Source organism: Lasioglossum baleicum, chromosome 18 (genome assembly GCF_051020765.1).
Source record: "Lasioglossum baleicum chromosome 18, iyLasBale1, whole genome shotgun sequence".
NCBI lineage: Eukaryota > Metazoa > Arthropoda > Insecta > Hymenoptera > Halictidae > Lasioglossum > Lasioglossum baleicum.
The window spans coordinates 1,703,667-1,716,228 of NC_134946.1; the positions used below are offsets into that span (position 1 = coordinate 1,703,667).

Here is a 12,562-nt window from a genome sequence, read left to right on the forward strand (position 1 = left end):
GGCACCTGGGAATCTTCTGTGTGAGAGCGCAAGGGCTGCATTGCCGTACGCAGCGTTCGATGTCTGTGTTCATCGTTGGCCAGTACGTATATTCTCTGGCCAGCTGCTTCATCCTTCTGATTCCGGGGTGTCCTTTATGTAGGGCTCGGAGAATGGACGATTGGAGTTTCTGAGGGATGACGACCCTGTCACCCAACATAAGAGTATCATCGACGACACTCAAATCTTCGCATCGTCTGCGGAAAGGCTGCACGTCGTCTGACACCAACGTGTGCCAATTGTTTTGGCTGATTGCCTGCAAGACCTTGTGCAAGAGAGGATCTTCCTTGGTGGCCGTCCTCAGGTTTTGGCGAAGTTCCTTGCCAAAGAAGTCGATGGATAGATTTCTGATTTGAAGAAGCTCCGTTTCCACGGCTCGAACACTTGCCACTTGTAGTTCCTCTGCGTTGTCGCGCCGGAACTTGTCGATAAGACGGGAGAGTGCATCCGCTTGGTCAAAATCTTGTGTGCGGATGTATTCTATTTGGAAATCGTAACCGAGGAGTCTCAAAGCCCAGCGTTTTAGACGGGCAGCTGTGGTTGGCTTCAGACCTCCGGTGTTCTCGGTTCCCAAGAGTGCGATGAGAGGCTTGTGATCAGTTTGCAAGACGAATCGTCGGCCCCAGACGTACTTGTGAAAACGTTCCACAGCCGTGACGAGCGCCAAAGCCTCTTTTTCCAGTTGCGAATAATTTCTTTGCGAGTCCGTGAGACTCTGCGCCATGTGGTATACGGCACGCTCGTCTCCGTTGGCGTCTCACTGAAGCAGCACCGCACCGATGCCTGTGGAACACGCGTCAGCAGCAACTACTAGCGTCTTAGACGGATCATAATGCTCCAATAAAAGAGGGCTGAGCATTACCTGCTTAATCTGCTGCATTGCTGTGTCATGTTTCCGACGCCATTCCCATGGGCAGTGCTTGCGCGTCAGTTCCTCTAGTGCAGGCCAGGGTGCGGTTGGCTCGGGGAACACATGTTGCTGCTTCTCCTCTTGGCTTGGTCGGCAAGTAAGTCCCCACCACGGCCGCTCCGACTCTTCCCTTAGCCTTAGCCTTAGCACGAGCAGCCCCGCGATGCTGCACCGGCAGGTTACTCACCACTACTAAGAAAACATATACACGCACATAAGACCCTTGCCCGAAGCTGTGGAACTAGCGGCATTTACCAATTCCTTTAATTTTTATGATAGGGATGATTCACAGGTACAGGCGAACTCAGGTAAAAAATTCGCAGAGCCGAAAGAATTTGAAGGAAAGTTTGTAGCTACGACTAGTAAGTCGCGGCCATGGACGTACATATAATAATTCATGCAAATTAATATTTATATACTTACTTGATTTTTTATTTATTCCTAGCGCATAACATCATTGCCCAGTGCATCAATATCCACTGAAATCCTTGAGGTTGCCACTCTCATCATAAATGACAATGACCAACTTGACAAGCTGGAGCGATATTTGGATTTAACAAATTTCATCGTTGAAAATGCCGCTTCGCATTTGTATGTCGTTCCAAACATCGAGCATATTCTCAGGCCGAAATCTATTAATTTCGGATATTTCTCCATAGGAAGTAGTTTAAAAAATTCTTGGCCATGCTCTCTTCTGCTCATTGCAAATGGATCTGCTTGCAAATTACACAATTCCAGACGGTATTCTTGTTTCTGGTTCCTGATTTCACATCCTTGCGGATTATTAAATAATTGAAGATCCTGATCCAATGTATTGAAGTCTTGAAACCTTGATTTGAATTCTTTTGCTATTTCCTCTAAAATTGGCACTATTTTGTCAAAATTTGCAGTTCTGTATTCATCAGCAATCTGCTTGCATGCTGGAAAATTGTGCAGCTCGGACGATTTAATTTCTGCTATGAATAAGTCGATTTGGTTCCTAAATCCATAAATGTTACATATCAAATCAGAAATTGTTTGATTCTGCGTTTGCAATCTACTGTTTAAGCAATTTAGGTGCTTGGTTATATCTGTGATAAATGCTAAATTGCATAAAAATTCAATATCATCCATTTTTTTGATGATGTCTTCATCTAACTTCGAATTTGTTTGGAGAAATTCCAAAATCTCCTTCCTCAAAGCGAAGAATCTTTCTAAAGTTTTTCCTGCGCTGAGCCAGCGGACTTCGCAATACAATGAGAGGTCATTGTAAATAGCATCAACGCTTTCGAGAAATAATCTAAACTTCCTGTGGGATAAAGATTTATTTCCACCCCTAATTGTGTTTACAATTTTTGTCACAATCTTCATAGTGGGGCCCACACTGATAATTTTTCCACATAATGCCTCTTGATGTATAATGCAGTGGAACGTCGGGCAATTGATTCCATGCTTCCGTAATAGGCCTCTCAACCCTTTTTCCTGTCCTACCATTTCCCTTGCGCCGCCCGTAACAATTGCGGTGCATTTTGAAAATCCTCCATACTCTTCTACCGTCTTGTAGAATGCTGCAAATATGTCTTTTCCTTGTGTCATTTCAATCAGCGGCACTACTTCTAGCAGCTCTTCCGTAATTTGGAATTTATCGTCTATCGACCGCACAAAAATACACAATTGACTTATGTCGACGACATCAGTGCTCTCGTCTAAGCACAAGGAAAAATATTTGCAATCACTTAACATCGCTTTTAATTTTTTAGAAATATGTACGTTTATGCTCTCAATACGCGAGGTAATTGTACGGCGCGATAATGGCACCGCTTCATATTTCTTGGCAGCTATTTCATCGCCAAATGCCTTTGCCATTTCAATGGCACATCTTTTAACAAATTCACCATCCGTGTAACTTTTTTTGCTACGCGCAATTTCTAAGGCGATTGCAAACGATGCTGCGACAGATTGCTGTTGGTGCGTTCGTATTTCTTTTTCCACATATCCACGTCGCTCTTTCATTTCTTTCAATAGTTCTGCTCGGTACGATGCAGGGAATGTCTTGTAAAATTCCGCATGGTGCGTATCATAATGTCTGGAAAGATTGCTTCTCTTCATAGACAAATTCTTGTTGCATATTAAGCATCGGGGCTGACCGTTCCAATCAACAACAAAGAATTCTTTCTCCCAGCTTTCTTGAAATGAGCGCACCTCTCCATCTGCATTACGATTTCTGCTTTCACTGGCCATGGTGTGTATCAACACAACAAAAATATGGACAATAACACCACGCAATAAAAAAAAATGAATAACAACACAACAACAATAACAAAAAATGAGATAACACAATAACCAAAATTAACGAAAACAACAAAAAACAGCGATGAAGAGACGGTGTGTAGCGTACGATAGCAAGCGACTTACTAGTCGCAGCTACAAACTTTTCTTCAAATTCTTTCGGCTCTGCGAATTTTTTACCTGAGTTCACCTGTACCTGTGAATCACCTCTATCATAAAAATTAAAGGAATTGGTAAATGCCGCTAGTTCCACAGCTTCGGGCAAGGGTCTTATGTGCGTGTACATGTTTACATAGTAGTGGTGAGTAACCTGCCGGTGCAGCATCGCGGGGGTGCTCGTGCTAAGGCTAAGGCTAAGGCTAAGGGAAGAGTCGGAGCGGCCGTGGTGGGGACTTACTTGCCGACCAAGCCAAGAGGAGAAGCAGCAACATGTGTTCCCCGAGCCAACCGCGCCCAGGCCTGCTCTAGTGGTTGCTTTAGCTGATGCAGATGAGGGATGAACTTTCCATAGTGGTTCACCATACCGAGGAGGCTTTGCACTTTCGTGACGTTCGAAGGGTTTGGCATGTTGGCGATGGCCTTGGTCGACTCCGGGTCGGCCGATATGCCTTTTGCATTTATGATGAGACCCAGGTACTTGATTTCTTCCAAGCCGAACCTGCACTTCTCACGACGGAGTCTCCAACCCCTTTCTTCCAATCGCTGCAACACCGTCTTCAGACGTTGGTCATGCTCCTCGCGGGTGCGACCTGAGACTATGACGTCGACCATGTAGGCCTCTACGCCTTCCAGCCCTGAGAGTGTGTATTCTATAGCCTTCTGGAAGGTGGCCCCCGCTGTGTTTATGCCGAATGGCAAACGTACGAAACGGAAGAGACCCTTCGGAGTCACGATCGTTGTGATATCCCTCTGGTCCTCCGCAATCATTATCTGGAAAAAAGCGTCCTTGAGATCTAGGATACTAAAGAGACAACTTCCATTTAATTTTGACATGACACCGTCGACATTCGGCAAAGGATGCCTGTTGTCCATTAGAGCGCGGTTGACACCGGTCGAATAGTCTGCGCAGAGTCGGATTTGCCCGTTCTGCTTTTTTACGATGACTATCGGAGATGACCAGTCTGATGTCTCGACTCGTTCGATAATTCCTGCAGACTCCAGGCGGTGAAGCTCTTCCTCGAGCAATTTCTCCATTGCGTAGGGAACGGAGCGACATGGAATCTGCACCGGTTGAGGATTGTCCTTGAGCCGAAATGTTGCTCTGAAATCGGTGCACGTGCCCAGTTCGTTCGAAAATAGCTTGGGAAAGCTTTGGCAGATGTCTCCGATCGACGATCTGTTGCCAATACGCGACGCTTCCCCACCTTTCGGCCCCGAGCGCGTAGAATTATCGTTCACTTTTGTACTGTACGACAAATTTCGTGTCTCGACACACGAAAGGGAGTTTTTTGAACGGAGTTCGTTTAGCGGCACTGACCAAAGCCCGAGACTGTCTATGGCGTTTAAACCGAAAAGATTTGTATTGTTTTGCGCGGCGACATCGATGTCGACTTGTGCAACGCGACCGAGCACGCAGATCGGAGTACGAAATCTGCCGATCAGATTGAGCTCTCCGCTACCGGCGTGCTCGACGATTTCCGCCGTCGATAATTTCGGCGAACCTAATCGGTTCCACGTGTCTCTGCCGATAATGGTAATGTCCGAACCCGTGTCGTATTGCAGGCACACATTTTTGTCTTCGATAGAGGCCGTGACGTAGCGCCTTCTACTCTTACCGATCGCGGAAATCACCTGTGTCCTGACACTCCCGTTCTTTCCGACCGTTTTCGAGCTTCTTGCCTCGGATCGGCACACTGAAGCGATATGACCGGTTTTCGAACGCGTGTGACATATTGCGTCGCGAAAATTACACTTCGATCTCTGATGTGCACCACCGCAACCGTTGCACTTCGCACTCGAATTCGGCTTCAACTGGCTTTTAACCGAACTATCGTTTTGCGTTTTAGGTTTAAACTTAGTTTTCGTTTTTGTCACACTTAACGTCGTTACGGGGGCACTTTTGACCGGATTCTCGAGAGTTTTTAAGCTGTTCGCGACGTTCAGATGAGCCTCCAGCTCGGCAACTATGTCTTTCATCGTCGCGTTTTGGTCTTTCTTGATCACGCGAAGAGCAATCTTTTTTAACTGTTCGTTTTCCTGCGAGAAACAGAAAGATTGCAGGAGCAGGAGAGTTCTTAAACCGTCGTCAGTCAGCTTTGCCCTGTCGAACTCAGCCGCGTGGCGATTGATCTTGTCAATGTGCTCCGTGATTGGCACTGACTGATCATAGCGATAGTTCAATACATCTATTCTCCTTCGCGTTAAGGGCACTTTGTCGCGAAAGAGTACCTTCAGCATGTCGAGTAGATCCTTTTGTGGCATTCTCGACGGATCCGTCGGCGCGACGTGGTCCACGAGTCTATCGTACTCGATCTGGCCGAGCTTATCCAGTACCAGGCGGGTCCGCATCTCTGGTGGCAGAGATGCGGCCTCCGTGATTATGGTATACTCGTACCTCAGTAGCCATTTTGGGAATGGCTTCACGTCTTCGCCTGAACCATATGCGTATTTTTCCACCCGGGTGCTTAGTTGATTGTAGAGATCAATCAACGATTCCTGAAGCTCGAGGAGACTTTGTATAGCTGCTGTTAGAGCTTTAATCTGCTCCGATTGATCCGCCATTACGGTGATGGTACCACGTTTTCAATTGCGTCGTAAGAAAAAGTTCGAGAAACTCGTCACTCTTGACCAGTGTTGAGTTTAAATGTCCGCAGCGCCAGTGTTGAGTTTAAATGTCCGCAGCGCCAGTGTTGAGGTGTGGGTTGTAGTAAGAGGTGGAGGAACTCACTCGCGTATATACTTGGTATATGGTATAATTAGACTGAAGGTGTACGAAGGTAAAGATGTGATAACGAGATATGTCGCGTGTCTGTCTCGAACGTGTCGCCAGCTAATACTACTTCGCGCCTGCTCGTGCGCGCTCGACCGCCCTCGGCTGGGCATGCGCGTGACCCCAACAAATACAATGCACGTACGAAGCGATAGCGGAACAGCAGTGGGTTCAAAGTTGTGCAGAATTACAATTGAATTACTCGAGGAATCGAAATTATTAGGCCGAAAAGAAAATTCTTGGGATTTTAATTAAAATCAAAATAACAAAAACCGTAAGGACTTTCTCTCCGACCTAATACAAACTAATTGATTACATTGTAATTCAGTCATATTGTAATTTATAATTCATATCTTCATTCAATTAAAGTTCAATGTAATTCGTAATTGCAATTGGAGTACAATTATAAAATAGCGGTACGTATTGTGAAGGAGGACGAGGAATAGCAACTACACCGCATGGACAGCAAACAAGAGCATATGAAAGAAAAACATAAAAATATATCCGCACTTCTTCAAAGTTCTGGACTATAATTTGAAGGACTGTATTTTAATGTAATATGTAATTCAGTGATGACGTAGCTGAATTACTATATAATTGAAATACAATGTAATTCAATTGTGTAATTGAATTAGCAAAACTCTGAGAGGGTTAAGATATACTGCAAACCGTTCCTACCGTTATTGTAGGGGGTGGCAAGGCGCCATCTCGTATGGGTCCGAATTGGCGATATTGTAATGATGCGAATGTGAGAAGAAGGTTACCAGGCAGGACTACGGTGACGTGTCTCTAGGAACGAATGAGCGGCCGATTGGATCAGAGCGGAGGAGGCACACCTCGTTTCACACGCATTTTCGACTGTCGAAGAAATATTGGCTACAGCGGCCACACATACCATGTAGCGTGCAACCTCGAAGTCAAAGCATTGGGACTACGGGCGCGCCTGTGGTGGGGATAGGCAGACCTAGCGATCATAGGCTCGATTTGTTTATGTGCCGTTCCCGGGGCTGTTCTCTATGGAGAGGTTTATGACAGGTCATTACTATTGAGCTGGAAGTCGACACTTTCTCGGACAACACGTGTTGACTTGTGTTAACTTAAAAATTACTTTACAGTAAAACATTATGAATAGGACGCGTTAAAAACAGCTTTCTGAAAAATAGCTTCGCTGTCGATCGCCCAATAATGACCCGACCATTTTCATGCCCAATGTTTTATAGCCGCTACGCTATCGTACGTCGCACAGTGGTGCAAAATCCCCAAGACATGGCAATAATTCGTTTATTATGTCATTTTTAAAAATCTATGTGTATTGAAATACATTACAGTATTAATGCATCGATCATAGATTGTAATAGAACCTAACCCAAACACTGACATTGGAAAGAACTGTGACATACATTTGAAGGAAAAAATTTTGTCTCATTTCTTTGTTGGTTTTGTGTATATGCACTCCTTGATTTTCGAAAGTTTCATAGTGTACATATTATTCAGTGCGGTGAGTACATTACTTTAAATTATAAAAAATATAAAGCTAATTATTAATTTTTTTGTATGTTATTGAGTCTCCGAGTCCAACCGATTTTTATTTGTTTATAATCCAAAAGTTCGCGACTTTTTGTGACTTTCCGACAAAATAAAGTCACGATGGTTTTGGAAAGAGCGAGGTAAATGATTATTTCGAATCCACATTTATTAAGATTAAGATTTTTAAAACTAAGAAAATATGAAAACACTATCCGAATACCCAAAGTCACAACTTTTTCATTAAATTATATCATAGTGTAACCATAAGAGTATTTAATAAAAATTATTTCAGTTGAAAAAATATTTGTTTTCATAGTTTATTTTGCAATTGTTTTAAACAGGTCCATAGCTAAGCACCAGAAAACTGAAAAAAAAATTATGATAATATAGCCCCAAGTGTCCTCTTTACGGCCCCGTTTTTAAAAATACGGATACTTCAAAATTGGCGACATGAAAATTATTTGAAGGGAACGCTGTTTCGTCCTACGCCGGACGAAAATCAAAATTATTTGATTTTCCTCCTACGTCGTCAGACGTCGAGGCCCCATGGGGTTTGTCCATTGTTACCCTTCTCGAAGTACCTGAAAAAGGTTCGGCTCCCCGTGATTTTGACCATTTCGTCAGACGACGGGCCCACTGTAAGCACATTTTCCGGCAAAGTCGGCCGTACTGGCACCAACACATGCCTCTCGAGGCGCTCGAAACTCTCGTCTGTGTGGTCGGTTGTAGGACGAAGGACGAAAACGGTTCCACTGTAGGCGCACCCTTAGGGTACGATCACAGTGGACCCGTTTTCGTCCTACATCAGACATCAGCCCACACAGACGAGCGTTCGGGAGGGATGTGTTGGTGTCTTTTCGTCCGTTTTCGTCCAGCAAGGTGATCACAGTGGGCCAGAAACCGGACGAAATGGTCAAAATCACGGGGAGCCGAACCTTTTTCAGGTACTTCGAGGAGGGTAACAATGGACAAACCCTATGGGGCCTTGACGCTGGACGATGTAGGAGGAAGTTAAAATGATTTTGATTTTCGTCTGATGTAGGACGAACAGCGTTCACTTCAAATAATTTTCATGTCGCCATACAATTTTCAAGTATCCGTATTTTTAAAAACGGGTCCATAAAGAGGACACTTGGGGCTATATTATCATTATTTTTATTTTTTCAATTTCCCGACGGTATGATAGCAATGCGCCTGTTTAAAAAACAATTGCAAAATAAACTATGAAAATAAATACTTTTTCAACTGAAATAATTTTTATTAAATACTCTTATGGTTTCACTATGTGCACCCAAAACTAAAATTGTCATTGTTTTGTTAGTTTGGCCGTTATAATTTAATGAAGAAGTTGTGACACCTCATATTCCACGTCCGCGTAGAACCATCAATTTTCAAGATTTCAAAGAATTCTCTTTGAGATACGTTCATATTTTACTAAAGACTGCAACATATCCAAATTTGAACAAAATTCGAAACAGGAGTCCTATTTTGCATGGAATGATACATGTGCATTAATTGTATGTAGATCAACGTTCACGGAAGTATGGATACTCGAGAATAAATTAAAAACTAAAACAATTATAAGATACTGCGATTTTTAGATCAATCGTAAGCAGAATTATTATCTGTAATTGTTGTTTATTTTAATTATCATTTCATTGATCGTCTGATTTTTGAAAAAAACTGAAACACGCCACATCCGGATAGTGTTTTCATTTTCTTAGTTTTAAAAATGTTAAGCTTAATAAATATGGATTCAAGAAAATCGTTTATCTCGCTGTTTTCAAAACGATAGTGACCTTATTTATCGGAAAGTTAAAAATGTCGCAAACTGAGTTAAGTAAAGTACAACTCGTGTTGTCCGAGAAAGTGTCAACTTCCAGCTCGATAGTAATGACCTGTCATAAACCTCTCCATAGAGAACAACCCCGGGAACGGCCAGCAAACGCTGGTACAATAAACTCCGAGTTTCCAAAACGAGGGCCGTCCTGTCGGTCGATGCAGGACGAAACTAGAAGGGTCTCACAGACGGGCCTACCTGGGCCTACCCACACATTTGAAATGTCTGTCAGACGGCTCTGACGTCACCAAGTCTGTCTGATGTAGGACGCACTGTGATCGTACCCTTAAGCGGGTCGTTGATGCTCGTATGATGAGCAAGAATTGTCGGACTCTTCTGGTTAGCATCGGATGCTTGACCGGACAGAATCCACCCGAAAACGGTATTCTGCGCTATTGGCCCCGCATTTCGAGTTCGTCGAAGACCCGGTTTGAGAATTTGGCCAAAAAGTTCAGCGCCGATTAACATGTCGATGCGGTGATTCGACGTAGGATCTTGATCCGCGAGCGTTAAATGTTTGAATTCGTGATAGTTCTCGACATTGAACCGCGGCGGTGCGTATTGTGATATGTTTCGTACAATATATGCGCGTGTTGCCGCTATCGGCTTATCTCCGTCGGTGTGACCTATTCTAACATGTGAGCGATAATAGATACTATTGGCATTGTTGCCGCCGAGCCCCGGTACCGAAACTGGGCTTCGCGATTTTTATAGTCAAAGATCTTGAACTAGGTTCATCGTGACGAACGACGATTGACAATTAGTAATAATGTTGGGGCGTACGGTCGAGTATTTTATTGCTTGATGACTAGATGCGACTTCGTGAAATTCTTCGGAGTTTTCTGACGATAATCGGTGTATTGTAAAGACATGCTGTAGCGATTTGGTTATTGCGGATTACCGGGGTCTGGGCGAAGTTAGTTTTGAGGGGCGAGCATTAACACTGGCTACAATCATTTATTATTTTACTGTAACGACTACGATTTTATTAGAGGGACGAAAAGCAAATTTTATAAGCTCGCGAGTCGTTTCTTTTGTTTTTCACATCAATGTGCTATTTCGAATATATCCAAAAACATGATTTTGACTTGGACCTATTCCGACTCTGGCATAGTTAGTAGCCCAAACTAATTTCTGTCCTCGACAATGGTTTTACTAATACTAATAGACTAAAATTATTTCCATCATCGATAACGGTTCCTTATATATAACCAAAAAAAATTTTGTCATTTATAATGGTGTTACGAGCCAGGGCCGCGAGCAGCACGAGTGGCCGGCGAAGGGTTATTACCCTAGGAATATGATATAAATTTGTTAGTTAAGGAACGCGGACGAACCCAATGCGAAATTGGGGAGCCGCTAGGATTATTGACAGCGAGGACGAACCTGACGCGAAGTCAGGGAGCCTCTAGGAATGGAGTCAAACGCAGACGAACCCGATGCAAAACCGGGGAGCTGCTAGGAGGTTGTATAATAGCACAGACGAACCTGATGCGAAATCAGGGAGCTGTTAGGATGCGGACGAACCCAATGCAAAGCTGGGGAGCCGTTAGGTTGGATAAATCTCTGTTCAGACAATTGGAATGTCGCGAAAGAACCTAATGGTTAATCAGGGAATTGCTAGGATAATTAGTAAGCCTCGTAACTAGTATAATTTAATTGATACAATCCGAGCGGTAAGATTGTATCATGTGGGGACGTTCAATTACTTGGTTAGGATATTGGACGATAATTATGGGTTTAATGAATTTGAGTTAATTATCAAAGAAGACAAATATATTCTTACTATAGAGTTTCGTTCTACAAGTGTGCTTGTGTCGCGAATGAACTGAATTTAGAATAGGAAAGAAATTGAAAGGTGATATTACTTAAGCTAAGACGCACGGTGTTGACGCACTGGCAATGCGGGGGACTCGGAGCAACCTTGTCACTGCCTAACAGATTTTAGACCGAACTCGCGGAATCTGTACGGTTAAACTTTGATTCAAAAGGAACGAACGTCCGATCTCACTGGTAGTTGACTTCCGAGATGCAGCACGACGCGACACTATTCGTGATTACGACAGTACTAGCCCCCGAGAGTAGAAATGTAAGGGCTTATATAGCCCTGCAATGACGGGTGGTACTTGTCAGTACCCTTCAAGTGAACATTCGTATTTTGTCAACGACCAGTTGGTCGTGCGTACGTTTGGGCCCTAAACTAACCTAAACAATTATGTAGATTTATCTAGGGTAGCTCTGTTCGTTTATCTAGGACGGTTTCTGCCAGAGATGATATTGAACACCTGTTCGTCATCCGTAACAATGGTTATTTACCAATCAAAAGTAATGTCTACATCGATAATGATTATCTGTAACTAGAACATATACACATTAATATTTCAGAAAAAGTAGATTTTGGAAATGGTAGGTTTACGTTTCCTTCACACACTTTATGATATATTTTATGACCTGATACTTTTTAAGAAAAATGATTAGAATTTCGTAAGTTTTACAAAATTTGCACGCATTTGCACGCGTTGCGAAGTATTTAATTTGAAAGCTTACTTCATCTCCATAAACGGCAAAGAGAAAACGCGATCCCCCGCAATCCCATTATCATTCTATTTTAATATTTTAGTAAACGTACAATCTACGATCGCCCGCTTAGAGTTGTTCGAAGAATGGTTCAAATTGAAGAATTTGAAACGAAAGGATTGCGTTAGTCGATTACTAGAGGCTATTTTCACCGGAAGGAATGTGAGCGGACACAATATTGAAGGAATTTTAGAGAACTTTATCAAAAATATTGAGAAACGTTGGAAAATAGGCAATAATTATAAAGATAGATTTCCGTCAAAAAATAAGACTTGGTTAGAATCAACCATAGTATTCCGCTTTAATGAGATTGATATTCACGAACTTGAACCCGCAAGAGTTGGAAGGCCATTAAAAAATTTTAATGAATGTAGAGTATTAGATTAATAATTGTTATATTAATAAACAAGTAGTAAGTATTGTAAATTGTGTTTTATTTACTTTACTCAAATATTTAAAAGTAATTTATACA

At 42.9% G+C, this 12,562-nt stretch overlaps 1 protein-coding gene across 1 annotated transcript; it reads right to left on the minus strand.

Moving 5' to 3' along the window:
• Positions 1 to 926: 926 nt before the first annotated feature.
• On the minus strand, positions 927 to 3,503 carry LOC143217831 (general transcription factor II-I repeat domain-containing protein 2B-like). Its single transcript, XM_076442475.1, has 4 exons — positions 3,344 to 3,503; positions 2,731 to 3,114; positions 1,477 to 2,634; positions 927 to 1,141 (listed from the first exon to the last, which is right to left on the minus strand). Exons 1-4 carry the CDS (start codon positions 3,501 to 3,503, stop codon positions 927 to 929), a joined length of 1,917 nt encoding a protein of 638 aa, XP_076298590.1.
• Positions 3,504 to 12,562: the final 9,059 nt, after the last annotated feature.

Coding starts and splice junctions, on each gene's coding strand:
- LOC143217831 (XM_076442475.1), bottom strand. CDS start 3,503: ATGTACACGCACATAAGACCCTTGCCCGAAGCTGTGGAACTAGCGGCA. Junction 3,115..3,343: donor AAAGTTTGTAGCTGCGACTA/GTAAGTCGCTTG, acceptor GCTCATTTCAAG/AAAGCTGGGAGAAAGAATTC. Junction 1,142..1,476: donor ATATCGCTCCAGCTTGTCAA/GTTGGTCATTGT, acceptor ATGTTTTCTTAG/TAGTGGTGAGTAACCTGCCG.